The following is a 14,528-nucleotide window of genomic DNA, read 5'->3' on the forward strand; positions in this document are numbered from 1 at the left end:
ACCTCACTAAGGTAGCTTTCCTTGCTAATCCCACCTTTCTTCCACTCCTTGTAGGCTTTCTGCTTTTTCTTAATCACCTCTCTGAGATGCTTGCTCATCCAGCTTGGTCTACAACTCCTGCCTATGGTTTTTTTTCCCTCTTCCTTGGGATGCAGGCTTCTGATAGTTTCTGCAGCTGCAGCTTAAAGTAATCTGTGGGCTGGTCCACACTATGGGGGAAAATCGATCTTAGATACGCAACTTCAGCTACATTATTCACGTAGCTGAAGTTGAAGTATCTAAGATCGAATTACTCACTGTCCTCCCAGCGCGGGATCGATGTTCGCAGCTCCTCCTGTCGATTCCGCAACTCCGTTCGGGTTGGTGGAGTTGAGTTCTGGAATCGATATAAGCGCGTTCGGGGATCAATATATCGCGTCTAGATGAGATGCGATATATCGATCCCCGAGCAATCGATTGCTACCCGCTGATACAGCAGGTAGTGAAGACGTAGCCTGTGTTTAGGTTCTTCAGCAAGGCCATAGAATATGTAGCAGAATTACTTGGGGAGGAGGGGAGCTACTGCTGACTTTCCTTTTTTTGCTGCTGCAGAGTCCAGAATAGAGTCCTGTAACCTGCAGAACTAACAGACTTTATAAAGCAACTCATGAGTACATCACCCTCAGCCATTCAAGGATTCTATACAAACCTACTAGAATGTCAACCCTATGGGAAACATAAAAATTGAGCTACTGTACGGTCTTTGTCAGCAATGACAATAATGGGGAAAATGAAACAACACTACGTTTTTACCTCAGCTATGGTTCCTCCAAAAGAGATGAGAGATATTCACTGAAGGTAAAGATCGCACTGCCATTGAATAGTTGACCTATTCATTGGATACTGAAATTCCACTTTGAAAGTCCTTTAACTGGCTCATATCACAAACACAATACATTCACTTTAAACTTTTTAAAAAAGTTGTCTAGAAAAATAACAGCACAGAAAATGATTCATGTTGTAAACTTGTAAGTAGTCGCGGGGGTACACACTGCATGGCTTTCTACTGAGACCTTTGTTTTCAACACACCTCCAGCTACTTCCAGCATTTCTGCTCTTCTGATAATCCACTTCTCCATATGGCTTGGAATCAGACCATTGCAAAATATGCAGTACAAGACTGAACCCTCAATTCACCTGTTTTTGACTTCACAGAATTTCTCTCTGCATGCAAAATGTTCAAAGCTGGGGATAATTTTTTGTTTATTTTCTGGATAGCAGCAGAATTCTGTGCTGCATTTCAAATGTAGGGCTAGATTGTGTTTATACAACCAGTCCTGTTTAAGAGTCCATGTGTAGCTGTGCTGCCCTGGGAACACTTTACCCTGAGCCACACTTCCTTAGCTGCTTCCTCCTTGCTCCTAGGGGTATTATCCACTACTGCCTTGTATCAGCAGAAGATTGTCAGACCCACATCATCTTGGATTACAAAGGAATAAAAACATATGAGGTCTTTAAACCCTTATGCATCAAGACATAACTAATGGGGTTTAGGAACAAACTTCTCCCATGGAAAGGCTAAAGCACTTCATCTGAAGTAGCTGGCATGGGCCGCTATCAAAGATTAGACAAACCAATGGTCTGATTCAGTACAACAATCCCTTTGTTCCTAGCGTAACCCAGACCTGCTTGGTATGGCATTTTGTCACCCTCTAGTGGCACCCAGCTAGAGATTGATGAATCTGCTACAGCCTTAGCTAAGAGAGATGTGGCTTTTAGTTCATGCAGTAGACTCATATATTAAGCTTCAAAAGTCCCAGGTTTGATCCTGTCCGCTGACGACCGGGGTCTGTCAACATTACACTAGGACAACTCAATAAACACATATGGAGTTTCTAATTTAAGATATTTTAGACACATGAAATTCCAAAATAGATTAGATTTTTCCAAAAAACAAAGAACTTCTAGTTTTTAAAATCTCGCCTCTCCACACGTCTTGTCCATTTCAGCTCTTTGGAGAAGGTATTGGAGGTGAGGAGAAATTGGGTTTATAAAAAAAAGAGCTAGTTACAACTACAGTGGCTCCATAATAAAGATGTCAGTCTTGTTTCAAATCTTTCTGAGATTTATTTTGTTTCTTTATCATTGCAAACAATGACACTGCAAAGAATTTATGACTTCTGTCAATATCTTCAAATGTATATGAAAATCCTTGAAGCAAGTATATATTAGAAAAACTGAGACATTTTCCTCACCAGATTTCAAGGATATATAACTTTCTCAAAGTTTATACCATTCATTTCTAAAGAATTTATGGGTGAAAGACCTGGAATTCAGCTGTTCAAATGAAGAATGGATCAAATGCTGGGTAAGCAGTTACTGGTAGATATACTGGCAGCTCTGCAACAAAATTATAGGTAGGACACTGTAATATGTCTTAGCCTCTATGTGGATTCATTACAGCACTTCAAAAAGTGTCCTTCAGTGGTGGGTTGTGTCTGACGATTCAGTGAAGTTCTTCTTCTGCTCTTTTGCAGACTCCACACAGGAAAGTAAACATTTGTACTATATAGTGTAGATAGTGAGCAGCTACCTGAATTGGATCCTTCCTTTATAAGAGTTATTCCATTAACTTAGCAGGTGTGCATTGTGCACACGAGAGTGGAAAGCACAGTTATTTTACTCTGAATTTACTTTCTCACTTTTCTGAGAGAGGCAACATCACAAGTGTCACAGTAGTAGGACTTTTACTGGGGATATTCACCTCAAACTGAGAAGGTTATGTTGGGAAAATGGCACAGAACAAAGAGACAGTAATCTCCGACAGAACTGCTCTGACAAAAGAGGAGATTACAAACATGTTTTTGAGCTATCCAAAACTCCAATAATTGTAGGGTAATATAATGGTGGCAATAAGAAAACAGACAATATTCAACTCTATGTACAGAAAAGGGGCATAACAGTCAAATAATGGATACTTCTGTTTACGTAATACTGTCCTCCAAGGGGTAGAGCAGGCTCTAAGGGTGACAGATGAGAGAAATCATTGATCCAATATCTTTATATAAGGGGAGACTGAGTATGTATGTGGGGAGAGTAGGCTCAGAGCAAGGAACAGTTATATATACATCCAAGTAATGCGACTTTCATTTTCGTTTGTTATACATTATTAGCTCTGTAAAAGAACTGAGCTGATTCAAAATGCCACTAAAGCCTGCACGTTCATCCATTACAAAAGGATGGCAACATTTCCAAGTGTATATATATAAGAATTGCCAAACTGAAAATTAAAAGCATTTGTATGGCATTTCCCATATATCCTAGTTGGTCAGCGATCATAAAAAGATTTGAGATTGTTCCCTAATCTTATGAGAAATGCAGGTTTTCATTATTGTTTTGTAGACTAGAATTGAGTGGATTCTAATACCTGAAAAAAGTTACTCTAGAATGCATCTTGCTTTGTCTCTCTCTTTTTCTTTCCTTGTTCCCAAGTAATATATTAACTTTTAAAGTATGAAAAAAGATACCTCTATAATACGAACCTTGATTTTTATCAGTGTTTTCAAAAAAAAATCTTTTTGTAGAACACACCAAGTGTTTTTCATTGTAAAATACATTGAGAGAAACCGAGCTTGCACTACAAAATATAAATGCACCAGGTTTAACATGCATAATATTTAACCTCAACCAATAAAATCTATTTTAATATATGGGATGGAAATGAAAGATCTCATTTTTATATAGTATCAGAAATGTACCCAAAGAAAAAATGTATGTGTTTGGCTGCATCACTGCATAAGCCTAGGTTCACCCCCATGGGCACATGGAAGTGAAAGCTGTTGGCTCAGCTCAGAGAAAGGCAAATGGCATTTCAACCTGCTCGCCCCTTAGCATTCTGGCACACGATGGCAACACTAGTTTCTGCCAAGGGTTCCATAATAGACTTGTCAGCAGACATGCACTGATTCAATGCTGCTTCACCCAGCCATCCGGAACATGCCCTCTCTCTGACCTTGTCTACACTACAGGGGTAAGTGGACCTAGGTTATGCAGCTGGAGTTGATGTAGCTTAGGTCAACTTATTGCAGTGTCTACACTGCAATGGGTTGATGGAAGATGCTCTCCCATTGACTTCCCTTATGCTTCTCGTTCTGGTGGAGTGCTGGAGTTGACAGGAGAGCGATCTGCGGTCGATTTAGTGGGTCTTCACTAGACTCGCTAAATTGACCTCGATCGCTGCAGCATCAATCCACAGTAAGCGTAGACATGTCCTCTTACTAGCGGTCATCATGTTTCAGGTTGTGGTGGCTATCAGTGGAAGTGAGGTTGAATATGCAGAAACCCTTCCACCAGGGTTTGCATTGGCAAGGGGAATCTGACCCATATTATCCATCTAGTGGGTCCCATACCTCCACTGATGGATGTGGAATGGTCCCAGACAACTCCCATTAATCCAATCACTCCTCTTAGGGTGACACGGTACATATAATCCCTCTGAGTTGAGCCTAATATCTCAGCCTAATCCTAAAACGGAACTGATATTGAGCAGACAAGGATGGCATTTTGCACTTCTTTAAATTGGAATACACATGTCGTTTTACCACAGATCAAAAGTACAATTTTTATATCAAACCAAAGTAGTATGACTGGGTTTTATTTCATTGGAATAACACCCTAGTATTATCTTCTTTTTCAGTGTTGCTTGTCTAAAATATGTTATTTTGTTCTACTTCCAATGTACTGCAGGTGCTGCTGGAAAACATTTAACTGAATTAGTTTATGAGGCACCTCTGTGTTTAGATGAGACACAGTTATATATAAAATCTCTTATTTATGCCAGGTGAACTCTTGCCATTAGATGTCTCTCTGGGACATATTCATTGTACTATTTTATCTGCATCAACTGCTGTTCAATTCCCCACCCCACTTTCCTTTCAAGATCCATCTTACAAGCTGACTAACTTTGAAATCTAATGTTGTAGCAGCTGCGCACATCAAACCTGAACGCAGCTTACAACATGTGTTATGAAGATTATTTACACATTTTTATACCGATTAGAATGAAATAAAACAAAGGGAAAGCCTTATTTTCCTTCCCTTGTCTGGATTTTTAAAAAGCATTGATTTATTTCCCCAGCCTGAGGTAATTTTAAAGGAGGGTGCATTTCAAAACAAACTATAAGAAACATGTATAGGTTTATCCAAATGCAGTTTATCCCCTGTGTAGAATCCACACAGTACTTCCTCCTGTTATGTGTCCAATCCAAAACCCACTGAAGTTAATGGGTGTCTTTCCATGAACGTCAATGTAAGTATCATTAATACACCTAAACCACAATGCTCTGAAATGTTCAGAAAGACCCTTTAACTTAGGTGATCCCAGAACCTTTTAAATAAGGGACAGGAAAAGTCCCAAGAACACTTCTTTTCTGACGTTACCTTCCTTAATACTGCATATTTTAATACCAGGTAGAACAGATGGTGAAATCTAATCTATCCACTGAGAGCTAAATGACAGTCACTCGCTGTAGGGGACAATAAAGTATTAAAGAGAAGGAAATGTACAAATATGAAAGTACACTTTGTGCAAAAGTTGCTTTTGATGAGGCATAAATAAAATATAAATAATTTCTATTAGGAAGAAACTAACATAATAGCTCTGGTGTTTGCAAATTTGAATGAGTCCATACTATAAAACCTGGATTTGCAGTTGAAGGAGAGGAGTACCATTTACCTGGATTTGAAGTAAGTATTATATTGATTACATTATCACTGTCAGTAATAAAACACAACACCGATACCATTAACATTACTTGTAATAAAGAGGTGTGTGATTAGTATCAACTCGGATTTGCATTAAAAAAGGAGAGAGAGAAAAGATGCTGTTAAGCTGGATATAAGCAAAGAGGAGTGTAACCTGGGGTTGCAATGAAGAAAAGTGTCAATACTTTTGCAACTAAGTGGGTTTGCAGCTAAGTCAGTATCAATGTGCTTGGCAAAAGGAGTTCATCATTAGGAAGATCTAGTTAGTATTGACCCGGATTTCCAGCAAAATCATGTCTGGGTTTTAATATGAAGCTGTAATTGATCTATATGTTCTACCGAGGAAGGTCATATAATTGCATTTGCTTTACAATTAGAGAATTATTTACATAATGCATTGCTTTTTTATGTGAGCATGACTTTTATAAATGATTGGCTGGATGTAGGGGTCCCACAAGAATTCCTAAAACTCTAAAAATTGAACTTCTCTGTTTAACAACAGAATAAATAGTGATTGAAATACTGTACTCTCAGAAGAGATTACTGCTTCAGCAGGACTCTGTGTGTGTGTGTTCCAAATGTTGGTTTCTTTACTAGAATTACTAGCCTCAGTTCATTACTTGTTAAATCTCTATTTATGACCTCATAAATCATTTAAATATCCAGTTATTGCAACTACACTCAGTATTGTACTTCCAATGAATTTAAGGGAAAGGACACTTAAATATAGATAAACTGCTTCTTTAATCAGCAGTTTTTGAAGGTAAATGTAAAAAACCCACAATAAACAGCTTGTGTGTTTATTTCAAAGCCATTTTGAAACTTGAGTATAACACTTTCCTGCCCCTTATGTTTTCTTGTGTGGCTTCCCACCAAATACATAACAATATTTTAATGCCACCTGGAAAAAAAGACTTAAAACATCATCTTCATTTGCTATTTCTGTGTTTCTTTCATTTAAGAAAATTGTTTTAGTGGTTAATTTTGCTGTAGTAAAACAAAAAATTAGCTGTGTGCTTACCAACACAAACACAGCTTTCAAGAGAACTTGGATTCCATGCAGCAGCCTTCAGGAAATCTCTGCCTACCTCTAACGTATAGAAAGTCTTACCTGTCTCCTCTTCTTTGCTTTCTTCTTTATTTTCATCTACTATAGGAGTCATTGGTTTCTCAACCTTGATTGCATCCTCTTTATTTGCCAGGGGCTCTGAATAGGATGTGATGGGAAACAGAAGTTAGGCAGTTTGTTGTTCAGAACTCATGCTGAATAAAATGATTAATATATGCTACAGTGGTCATCACTGAAAACATCAGCATAGACCCAGATTGTAGAATCCTTCTCTTACTGCTGAGTATTCATGTAAGCAGTGCCAGTGAGGCTGAGGGACTATTCCTGTGAACATTGGTTCGATCCGGCAAGGGGCACTCTGACCCCACTCCAGTAAAGCACATGGTTCACTTTAAGCTTAACGAGTCCAACTGAAATCACATGCTTATAGGTAGGCATGTGCTTAAATATTTTGCTGGACTAGTACCGGACCGTTCATCACCTGGCATGATAGGGACCCAAGTGCTCACTGTCATGGGTAGGGGTTGTACAATCTAGCCCTTAATTTTTTTACTTTTACAGTGGATGCCTTTAAAAAGTCAGCATTCACCACCAAGAGCTACCGAAGATACCACTGTTATTTCCTATTCTGAGCCAAATTTGGATCTGGCATAAGGAAGGGCAATTCAATGAATGTGGCCTTCTAGGTATAGAGAAATAACTGTGGTACCTCAAGTGCCATTGCAGAGCTTCTGTTGGTAATTAGTCAAGAGTCATTGTTTAGATAGCATTTTTCATACCTTCTGTATCCATGCAGGAGCTCTGGGAATCTGTCTGAGTTTTCATTTCATCAATTGTGGAAACATCCTGTGGTCCTGTTAACATCAAAGATTGGAAATAACATCAATGGGATACTTATGTGAATACAAAAGATAGAACACTAAAACTGGGTACAAAACCAATATACAGCATATTTCTTTGAAGCCAGCTTGCCTGCTTACTTGCTTTCTAATTAGCAATTATAACATTGGGGTTACTTTATAAAAGTTAAAAACAAATAGCTTTAAAACGTATTAAAGTTCTCCCCAGTATTAGTATTTAGAATGAAGTAGTACTCAAAATAGACCACACTTAATGGAAACTCTGGACTATAGTGTTCCATTTTTTGTGAGCATACTGATTTTGATGGTTCAACCATGATGAATTGTCTGTCATTTGGGAGCTCTGAAGCTTTCTCTGACAAAGATTTTTGGCTGTCACCAGAATATGAACTAGCAGCTGTTCCAAACCACCTGTACTTGACACTCAAGTTACATATAGCAATGAAACCAATATAGCAGGCTTCTGGTAACAAAAACATAATGCTCTGAGGTGACCCAAAATCAACATGGCTAAAATAAAGTATTTGGAGGCCTGTTTCTTTTTCGGTAACATTAGAGACTACAGTATCAAGACTGATTGGCATACAACATCTACTAGTTATATTATAGACATTTTTCTGAGGCAACAAAGGTCACAGGTGAAAAAGTTGAATGTTATAATTAAAATAACTTAGATTCCCAACTGATTCACTATTTGCATCTTAAAGAATTTCAACAGGTAACTTTACCTTCATCTTGATCTTCTTCACACGTTGCATGATGTGCTGGGTCATCCTCTTGTGTGGCTTTGGAATCCTTTGAGGAATCTGATAAAAACAACAAACAAAATAACCTTTGTGACAGACCCAGGCCAGTGTGGTACAGGAGTCTGGTAGAGGGCAAATATACTGGTCACTGGCTGAGTAGTTTTCTGGCCCGAGTGACTAGAGCAGGGTCTAGAGTAATCAGGAACCTGCTAGAACCAATTAAGGCAGATAGGCTGATTAGAACACCTGCAGCCAATCAAGGCAGGCTAATCAGGGCACCTGGGTTTAAAAAGGAGCTCACTCCAGTCAGGGAGGGAGGAGCTAGAGGAGATGAAGTGCGTGTGAGGAGCTGGGAACAAGAGGCACAAGGAGCTGAGAGTGAGAGTGAGAGGCTGTGCTGTGCTGTGCTGTGCTGCTGGAGGACTACGGAGTACAAGTGTTATCAGATACCAGGAGGAAGGTCCTGTGATGAGGATAAAGAAGGTGTTTGGAGGAGGCTATGGGGGAGTAGCCCAGGGAGTTGTAACTGTCATGCAGCTGTTACAGGAGGTGCTATAGACAGCTGCAATCCACAGGGCCTTGGGCTGGAACCCGGAGTAGAGAGCGGGCCCGGGTTCCCCCCAAACCTCCCAACTTCTGATCAGACACAGGAGGAGTTGATCCAGACTGTGGGGAAGATCACTGAGGTGAGCAAATCTGCCAATAAGCGCAGGACCCACCAAGGGAGAGGAGGAACTTTGTCACACCTTGTAGTCGTTTTCTGGTGGCAAAATCTGAAAACTACTTAGGACACCTGAATCCAGCAGTTAAAAATACCGGATTCATATTTGGTATTAAATTACTCTGAGGGCATTTCTTTTTGTTCAAACATAATATTAAATATAATTAAAAACATAGCACAAATGGAAATTGCTCAAATTAATTTTAGAAACTGTACAGTTATTAAGTGTTACATGGTCTGCATTACTGACTTCTGATAAGGAGCTAAGTGTAAAGAAAATATAAGAAAATCAGCATGGAATCACAAAATTAATTTCTAAAGCGCTAAATAATACAAAGATATGGCCAACAACAGGAAAAATAACCCACCTACTTGATTAACTATATTATCCATTTCTTTGGAATAGCAGTAGTGTAACATGACAGACCCTGGTCGCCAGTAGGCAGGATTGAACTGGGGACCTCTGGAGCTTAGTACCAGAGCCTCTACTGCATGAGCTAAAAGCAATATGGCTGTTAGCGAAGGCTGAAGAGCAGACTCGTTAATCTCTCTCTCTAAGTGGTCTTGGTGCCACTCGATGGGCCAGAACGCCACACCTAGGAGCTGTGTGAGTTACAGTAGCACTTTTCAGGTGTGGCTCCCAAAGCACTTTAAAAACATTAACCCCTATCATATCTTAGGTGAACTCGTAGTCCTGTTAAAGTCAATGGCAAAAGTCCTGTTAACGTCAGTGGTCCCAGACTTCACTCCTGATGATGATGATGTTAGTACACTTGCTTAGTACATGAGGAAACTGAGACCCAGACTAGCTAAGTGAATGGTCCAAGATCGTACACTGAGCCAGTGTCAAAAGAACAACTAGACCAAGAGTCTGAACTCCCATTCTTCTGCACTAGCTGCAGATCTAATTAACATACAAATAGCGCATAATGTTATAAGATATGAAGGAAAATGTTTGGCAATACAGACCACACCGTTACTGTGTCATTTATAGTGGTGAAAATAACATTATAGAACTATCTGGTGGTATATTGTTCAACTGGGCCCATAAAGTTTATGTTTTTATATTCCACCCATCACCGAGACATTTGGGGAATCATTATATGCACAGCTTTGCATTTGACCCTTGTTAGCACAGGCCACAGAGTCAAAAGTGAATGGAAATTTTCCAAACTTTAGGGATAAATACTCCTCTTGAGATAATAATAATGCCAGTGATCACTATAAGAAGAGGGGATGTGTGCATATGTATCAAGAGGAGAACATAACCCAAAGTTGTGCCAGTCGGTAAAACTGGCCCATGCTGACAGATTCCTACAAGGAAACTTAATGAGTAGAGGTATGGAAAAAAAAGTTTATATATTAGAGCACCACTTCCACACATTTCCTTCTTCTAAAATAGCACAGAGAGCCACCACAGAACGCTGTTCCTTAAACCTGCCAAGAACAATCTTTGATGGATAAGTGAGAAACCTGGGTAGTTAACATCTGATCTAAATTTAACAATCTGCAGAGCAGGTATGCACTGAAAGTGTGTGGCTTTAATTAACTGCAAATAATTCCCCAAGGCAAATATTTAATTACCTGCACAGCTTCTCATTTCATTCATAGAATGACAGTAAGTTTGGAAGTAGAATGGAACATGTATAGATTTTTCAAATTAGCTCACTGGTGTAAAATCTGCCCAAACTAGTCCTTGTTGAACTTTTTTGTTTGTTTTAGTTTGGACTTAAACTGCTACATATTGATATCAGCTGGACTTTAGTTTGTGGTCTCCTTCAATATCAGGACTGCACATGTTGCTATGATTTAAATGGGATTACTCAGTTCAACCTGAGCCAAGAGCTAGAATAAATTAGAATGTCATCAAATGGTAAATTTAATCAAAATATGAGTACTTCACAATTAAAGCATCTCTCCAGTAATTGGGGGTGATAATATAAATCTACGTGGAAATTGTCAAAGTTTACACCAAAGTGTAATCACACTGTGTTAAATACTAGCCCCACTAAAGTAAATGACAAAAACATCAAGAGCACCAGGCTTTCATCCACTGTCACTGCATTTGTTTATGATCAGGACATGTAGAGTTATCGTCTAAGGGTACGTCTATACTACCCGCCAGATCGGCGGGTAGTGTTCAATGTATCGGGCATCGATTTATTGCGTTTCAGCTGGACTCAATAAATTGATCTGCTAATCGACGCCCATACTTCACCTCGGCAAGAGGGGTAAGCGCAGTCAACGGGGGCGCTGCAGCAGTAGACTCGCCACCGTGAGGACGGCCAGGTAAGTCAAACTAAGATACTTTGACTTCAGCTACGTGAATAGCATAGCTGAAGTTGCGTATCTTAGTTTGAACCTCCCCCCCCCCCCCCGCTGCTAGTGTAGCCCAGGCCTAAGTTGCCATATTCTTTTTGGTTGTGCTTTAATTCAGTGCTCATAAGATGTGTTGTACTGACAGTGCTAGAAAAGGAAGCCCTCTGCTTACTAGGGTGACCAGATGTCCCGATTCTATTGTGACAGTCCTGATATTTGGGGCTTTGTCTTATATAGGTGCCTATTACCTTCCACCCCATCCCAATTTTTCACACTTGCTATCTGGTCATCCTACTGCTTACTTACAGAACAGATAAGGCTCAGGCACAGAGTGTGGCAGTGCAAGTTTCCCCACCACTATACCAAACTACCATACAAAGCTGCATCTACCTTTACTACAAGGTACCACATCTAGGTGTGAGAAAATAGCCTCACTGACCTATTTAGTCGTACCTCTGTGCTGAGAACATCAAAAACAGGGCCAGTGAATGCCAGCTGTCGTGATGGGGACACCTACTAGGAAACCACCACATTTATTTCATATCGGCCTTCAAAAGGGCATTGGATTAAAACTAGCAACAGAGGTGAAGGACACTATATGCCATTGACAATACTCTGAGCAACCCAATCCCATACCTAGTGCATTCTTCTTCATACTGCTATACCTATGACTTCAATCTTGGTTTGACTGGCCCATCTTGCTCCAAGTATGAGGAATGATTCCAATTTCACGTAAAATCAATTCAAAGGTATCCAAAGCAACAATTACAAACATTGGTCAATAACAACAAATGGAGTTTTGGAGCCAAATTCATACCTGAGGTAAGTGGGTGCTGCTCTGTTGTTTTCAATGGAGTATCAAACAGTTTACATCAGACCAATATTTGGCCTACTGTCTAGGACTGAAAATATAGCAGCAAACTAATACCACTAGACTGTTAGTGATGCTGAACTTTAGTTCAGGTACCGCAGCTAGAGATCTCTATGTTATTTGGCACAGTTTTCAGATTTTAATATAACATAATTGGTTGTGCATGACTGACTGAATTTTTTTCATTAAACAGTTTTTCATTTGAGTTGTAAAAAGCAATATAATAATAAGCTGCAGTGAGGATTTTGTATTACCCTTTTTTTTTTTTTGCAAAGAAAGTAACATGGACAAGAGTTATTACCTAATTGTGAGAGTCAGTCGATGTTATTTCAGCAGCAGAGATCAGGCATTACATTGGTATGCAGATTTTGACTTTCAAAATCTTTAAGGTCAAGACAATACAAAAGATTTTTTTCCCCGAATGCAAATATTACATCAAATATTCAAGTTAAAGGGGCCAAAGATAGATTTACTTTTAGGATTAACACAAATAAAATACAGAAAAGAAGTAAACCCAGATTTATAAAGGCAATCCAGTTTATTGAAAATGTATGACAAGAATAAAACTAGAAGATGTAAAGCACAGCACATGAAAAGCTGTTCCTAAAATGGATATGGCAATAGATCTTCAGCTCCATTTCAATGGGGCAAAGCAGCCAGAAACTCTGAGTAAGGGAATCCCTAGGCTACATTCAGATACTGTAGTGATTCTACACTGCTGCCTCCTCACAGCTTCAGTGGGGAACACTGTTCTCTGGTGATCCCTAGATATTAAACAAACCCTTTACGGCCATGTGCAGCTGGGCATAAATTAGAGCAACCCTGAAGTTGCTCTAAATTATGCCAGGAACTGGGACTACCCTGGCTAGCTCCATGATTGTGGAGCCATGAGGGTGGCATAAAAGCATTGTTGTTCCCCCAGCTACTTAGCTGCACTGAGCATATTTCAGCTGCCAGCTCATGAGATCTATTTAAACTGTAGTGTGCTTGATTCTAATTACGCACATTGGTCATCATCTACCCACCATTACCACACAGTGGTGTTTGAGACACTATAGCTCCTTAACACAGAACTGAAAATAACTGTTCTATTTAAATTGTGGGAGCGGGCTGACTTTCTAATGATGACCTCTGTTGGTAGCCACACACATGCAAATTCAACTGGACAAATGACAGCCCACTTTCATTTACCAGAATACAAAGCTCATGAATATTGATGACATATATTGTGAGACTGATACCTGGGGGGGATCACATTGTCCCAGTTCACAGCTTTTGAGATGATGATTTTATACAACATATGGAGCTCTTACCACAACCCTCTTTCTTGATGCTGTTCTTCCTTCTACACTTCTTGCTGATATTCTCCTCCCAACCTTCTTAAACCCTTGTACTAAGGCTGCTCGGCAAATAAGTGCAAACAATCCAATGTTACAGAACAATGCTGAAGCAGAATGTCATGCTGTACCTTGATGATGACCACAGCACCCTAAACACTGGAAGAGGAGGATATGATTATCTCATTGCAGCAGAGTGCTAGCTGGGAGAAACAAGCCAGGCCCCTGTTTGCCCTGTTCCAGAGGAAGAAGTGTATTAGATGGGCTGGCTGAGGGGCCATGCCCTAATGACCACAGTTGGTCCACCTGCAGGCCTGGGTAGCCAGCCTGCCCTATAAAGCTGGCTAAGAGACAGGAAAGGGAGGAGTGTGGTCTCTAGATCCCTGCTGGCTGGGAAGTTAGTAGTCCTCCAGAGTGTTGGTCTCTGTAAATAATATGTGGTGGGAATGGACATAAACAATAAAAGGACATGGGTGCTGCACTTCAGTTGGTCTCTGACTGCGTTTGTGGTGCAGCTGGGAGCAGGAACCGCTACACTAATTGAGTGATTAAAAGATGAATTTCTCTTTTCCTATTTGTGGGTCATTTGGGATTTTTTTTATATTTTACTAAATGCAAGAAAATAGAGACTGTCCTACAAGCTGCATGCTCTTGCCTGCCTCTATTATAGACCTTCAGCACATTTTTGTGCTGTTCTAGTGGATTCTGAGCACCCTGGCAATGTACCTGCTTCATTTTAATCACAGGAGCATACACACTGAAGTCTATGGGACTACTCACACTGTTAAAGGTAAGCAGGTGCTTAAGTGCTTTGCTGGATCAAAGCCAGAGTGCTTAGCCCCTTGTCCTCTTTACCCATCTCT

General features: G+C 39.9%; 1 protein-coding gene across 3 annotated transcripts in view; it reads right to left on the reverse strand.

Annotated features, from left to right (window-relative positions):
- The window catches only part of MACROD2 (mono-ADP ribosylhydrolase 2), a 1,390,378-nt gene that overhangs the window by 48,276 nt on the left and 1,327,574 nt on the right, over positions 1 to 14,528 (reverse strand). For all 3 annotated transcript variants that reach the window (XM_075064471.1, XM_075064469.1, XM_075064470.1), the window contains 3 exons: positions 8,400 to 8,477; positions 7,591 to 7,665; positions 6,854 to 6,949 (listed from right to left, as the gene is read on the reverse strand). In XM_075064471.1, the coding sequence (XP_074920572.1) occupies positions 6,854 to 6,949; positions 7,591 to 7,665; positions 8,400 to 8,477 (249 nt within the window). The remainder of the gene's footprint in view (positions 1 to 6,853; positions 6,950 to 7,590; positions 7,666 to 8,399; positions 8,478 to 14,528) is intronic.

This window comes from Chelonoidis abingdonii, chromosome 3 (genome assembly GCF_003597395.2).
Source record: "Chelonoidis abingdonii isolate Lonesome George chromosome 3, CheloAbing_2.0, whole genome shotgun sequence".
Taxonomy (NCBI): Eukaryota; Metazoa; Chordata; order Testudines; family Testudinidae; genus Chelonoidis; species Chelonoidis abingdonii.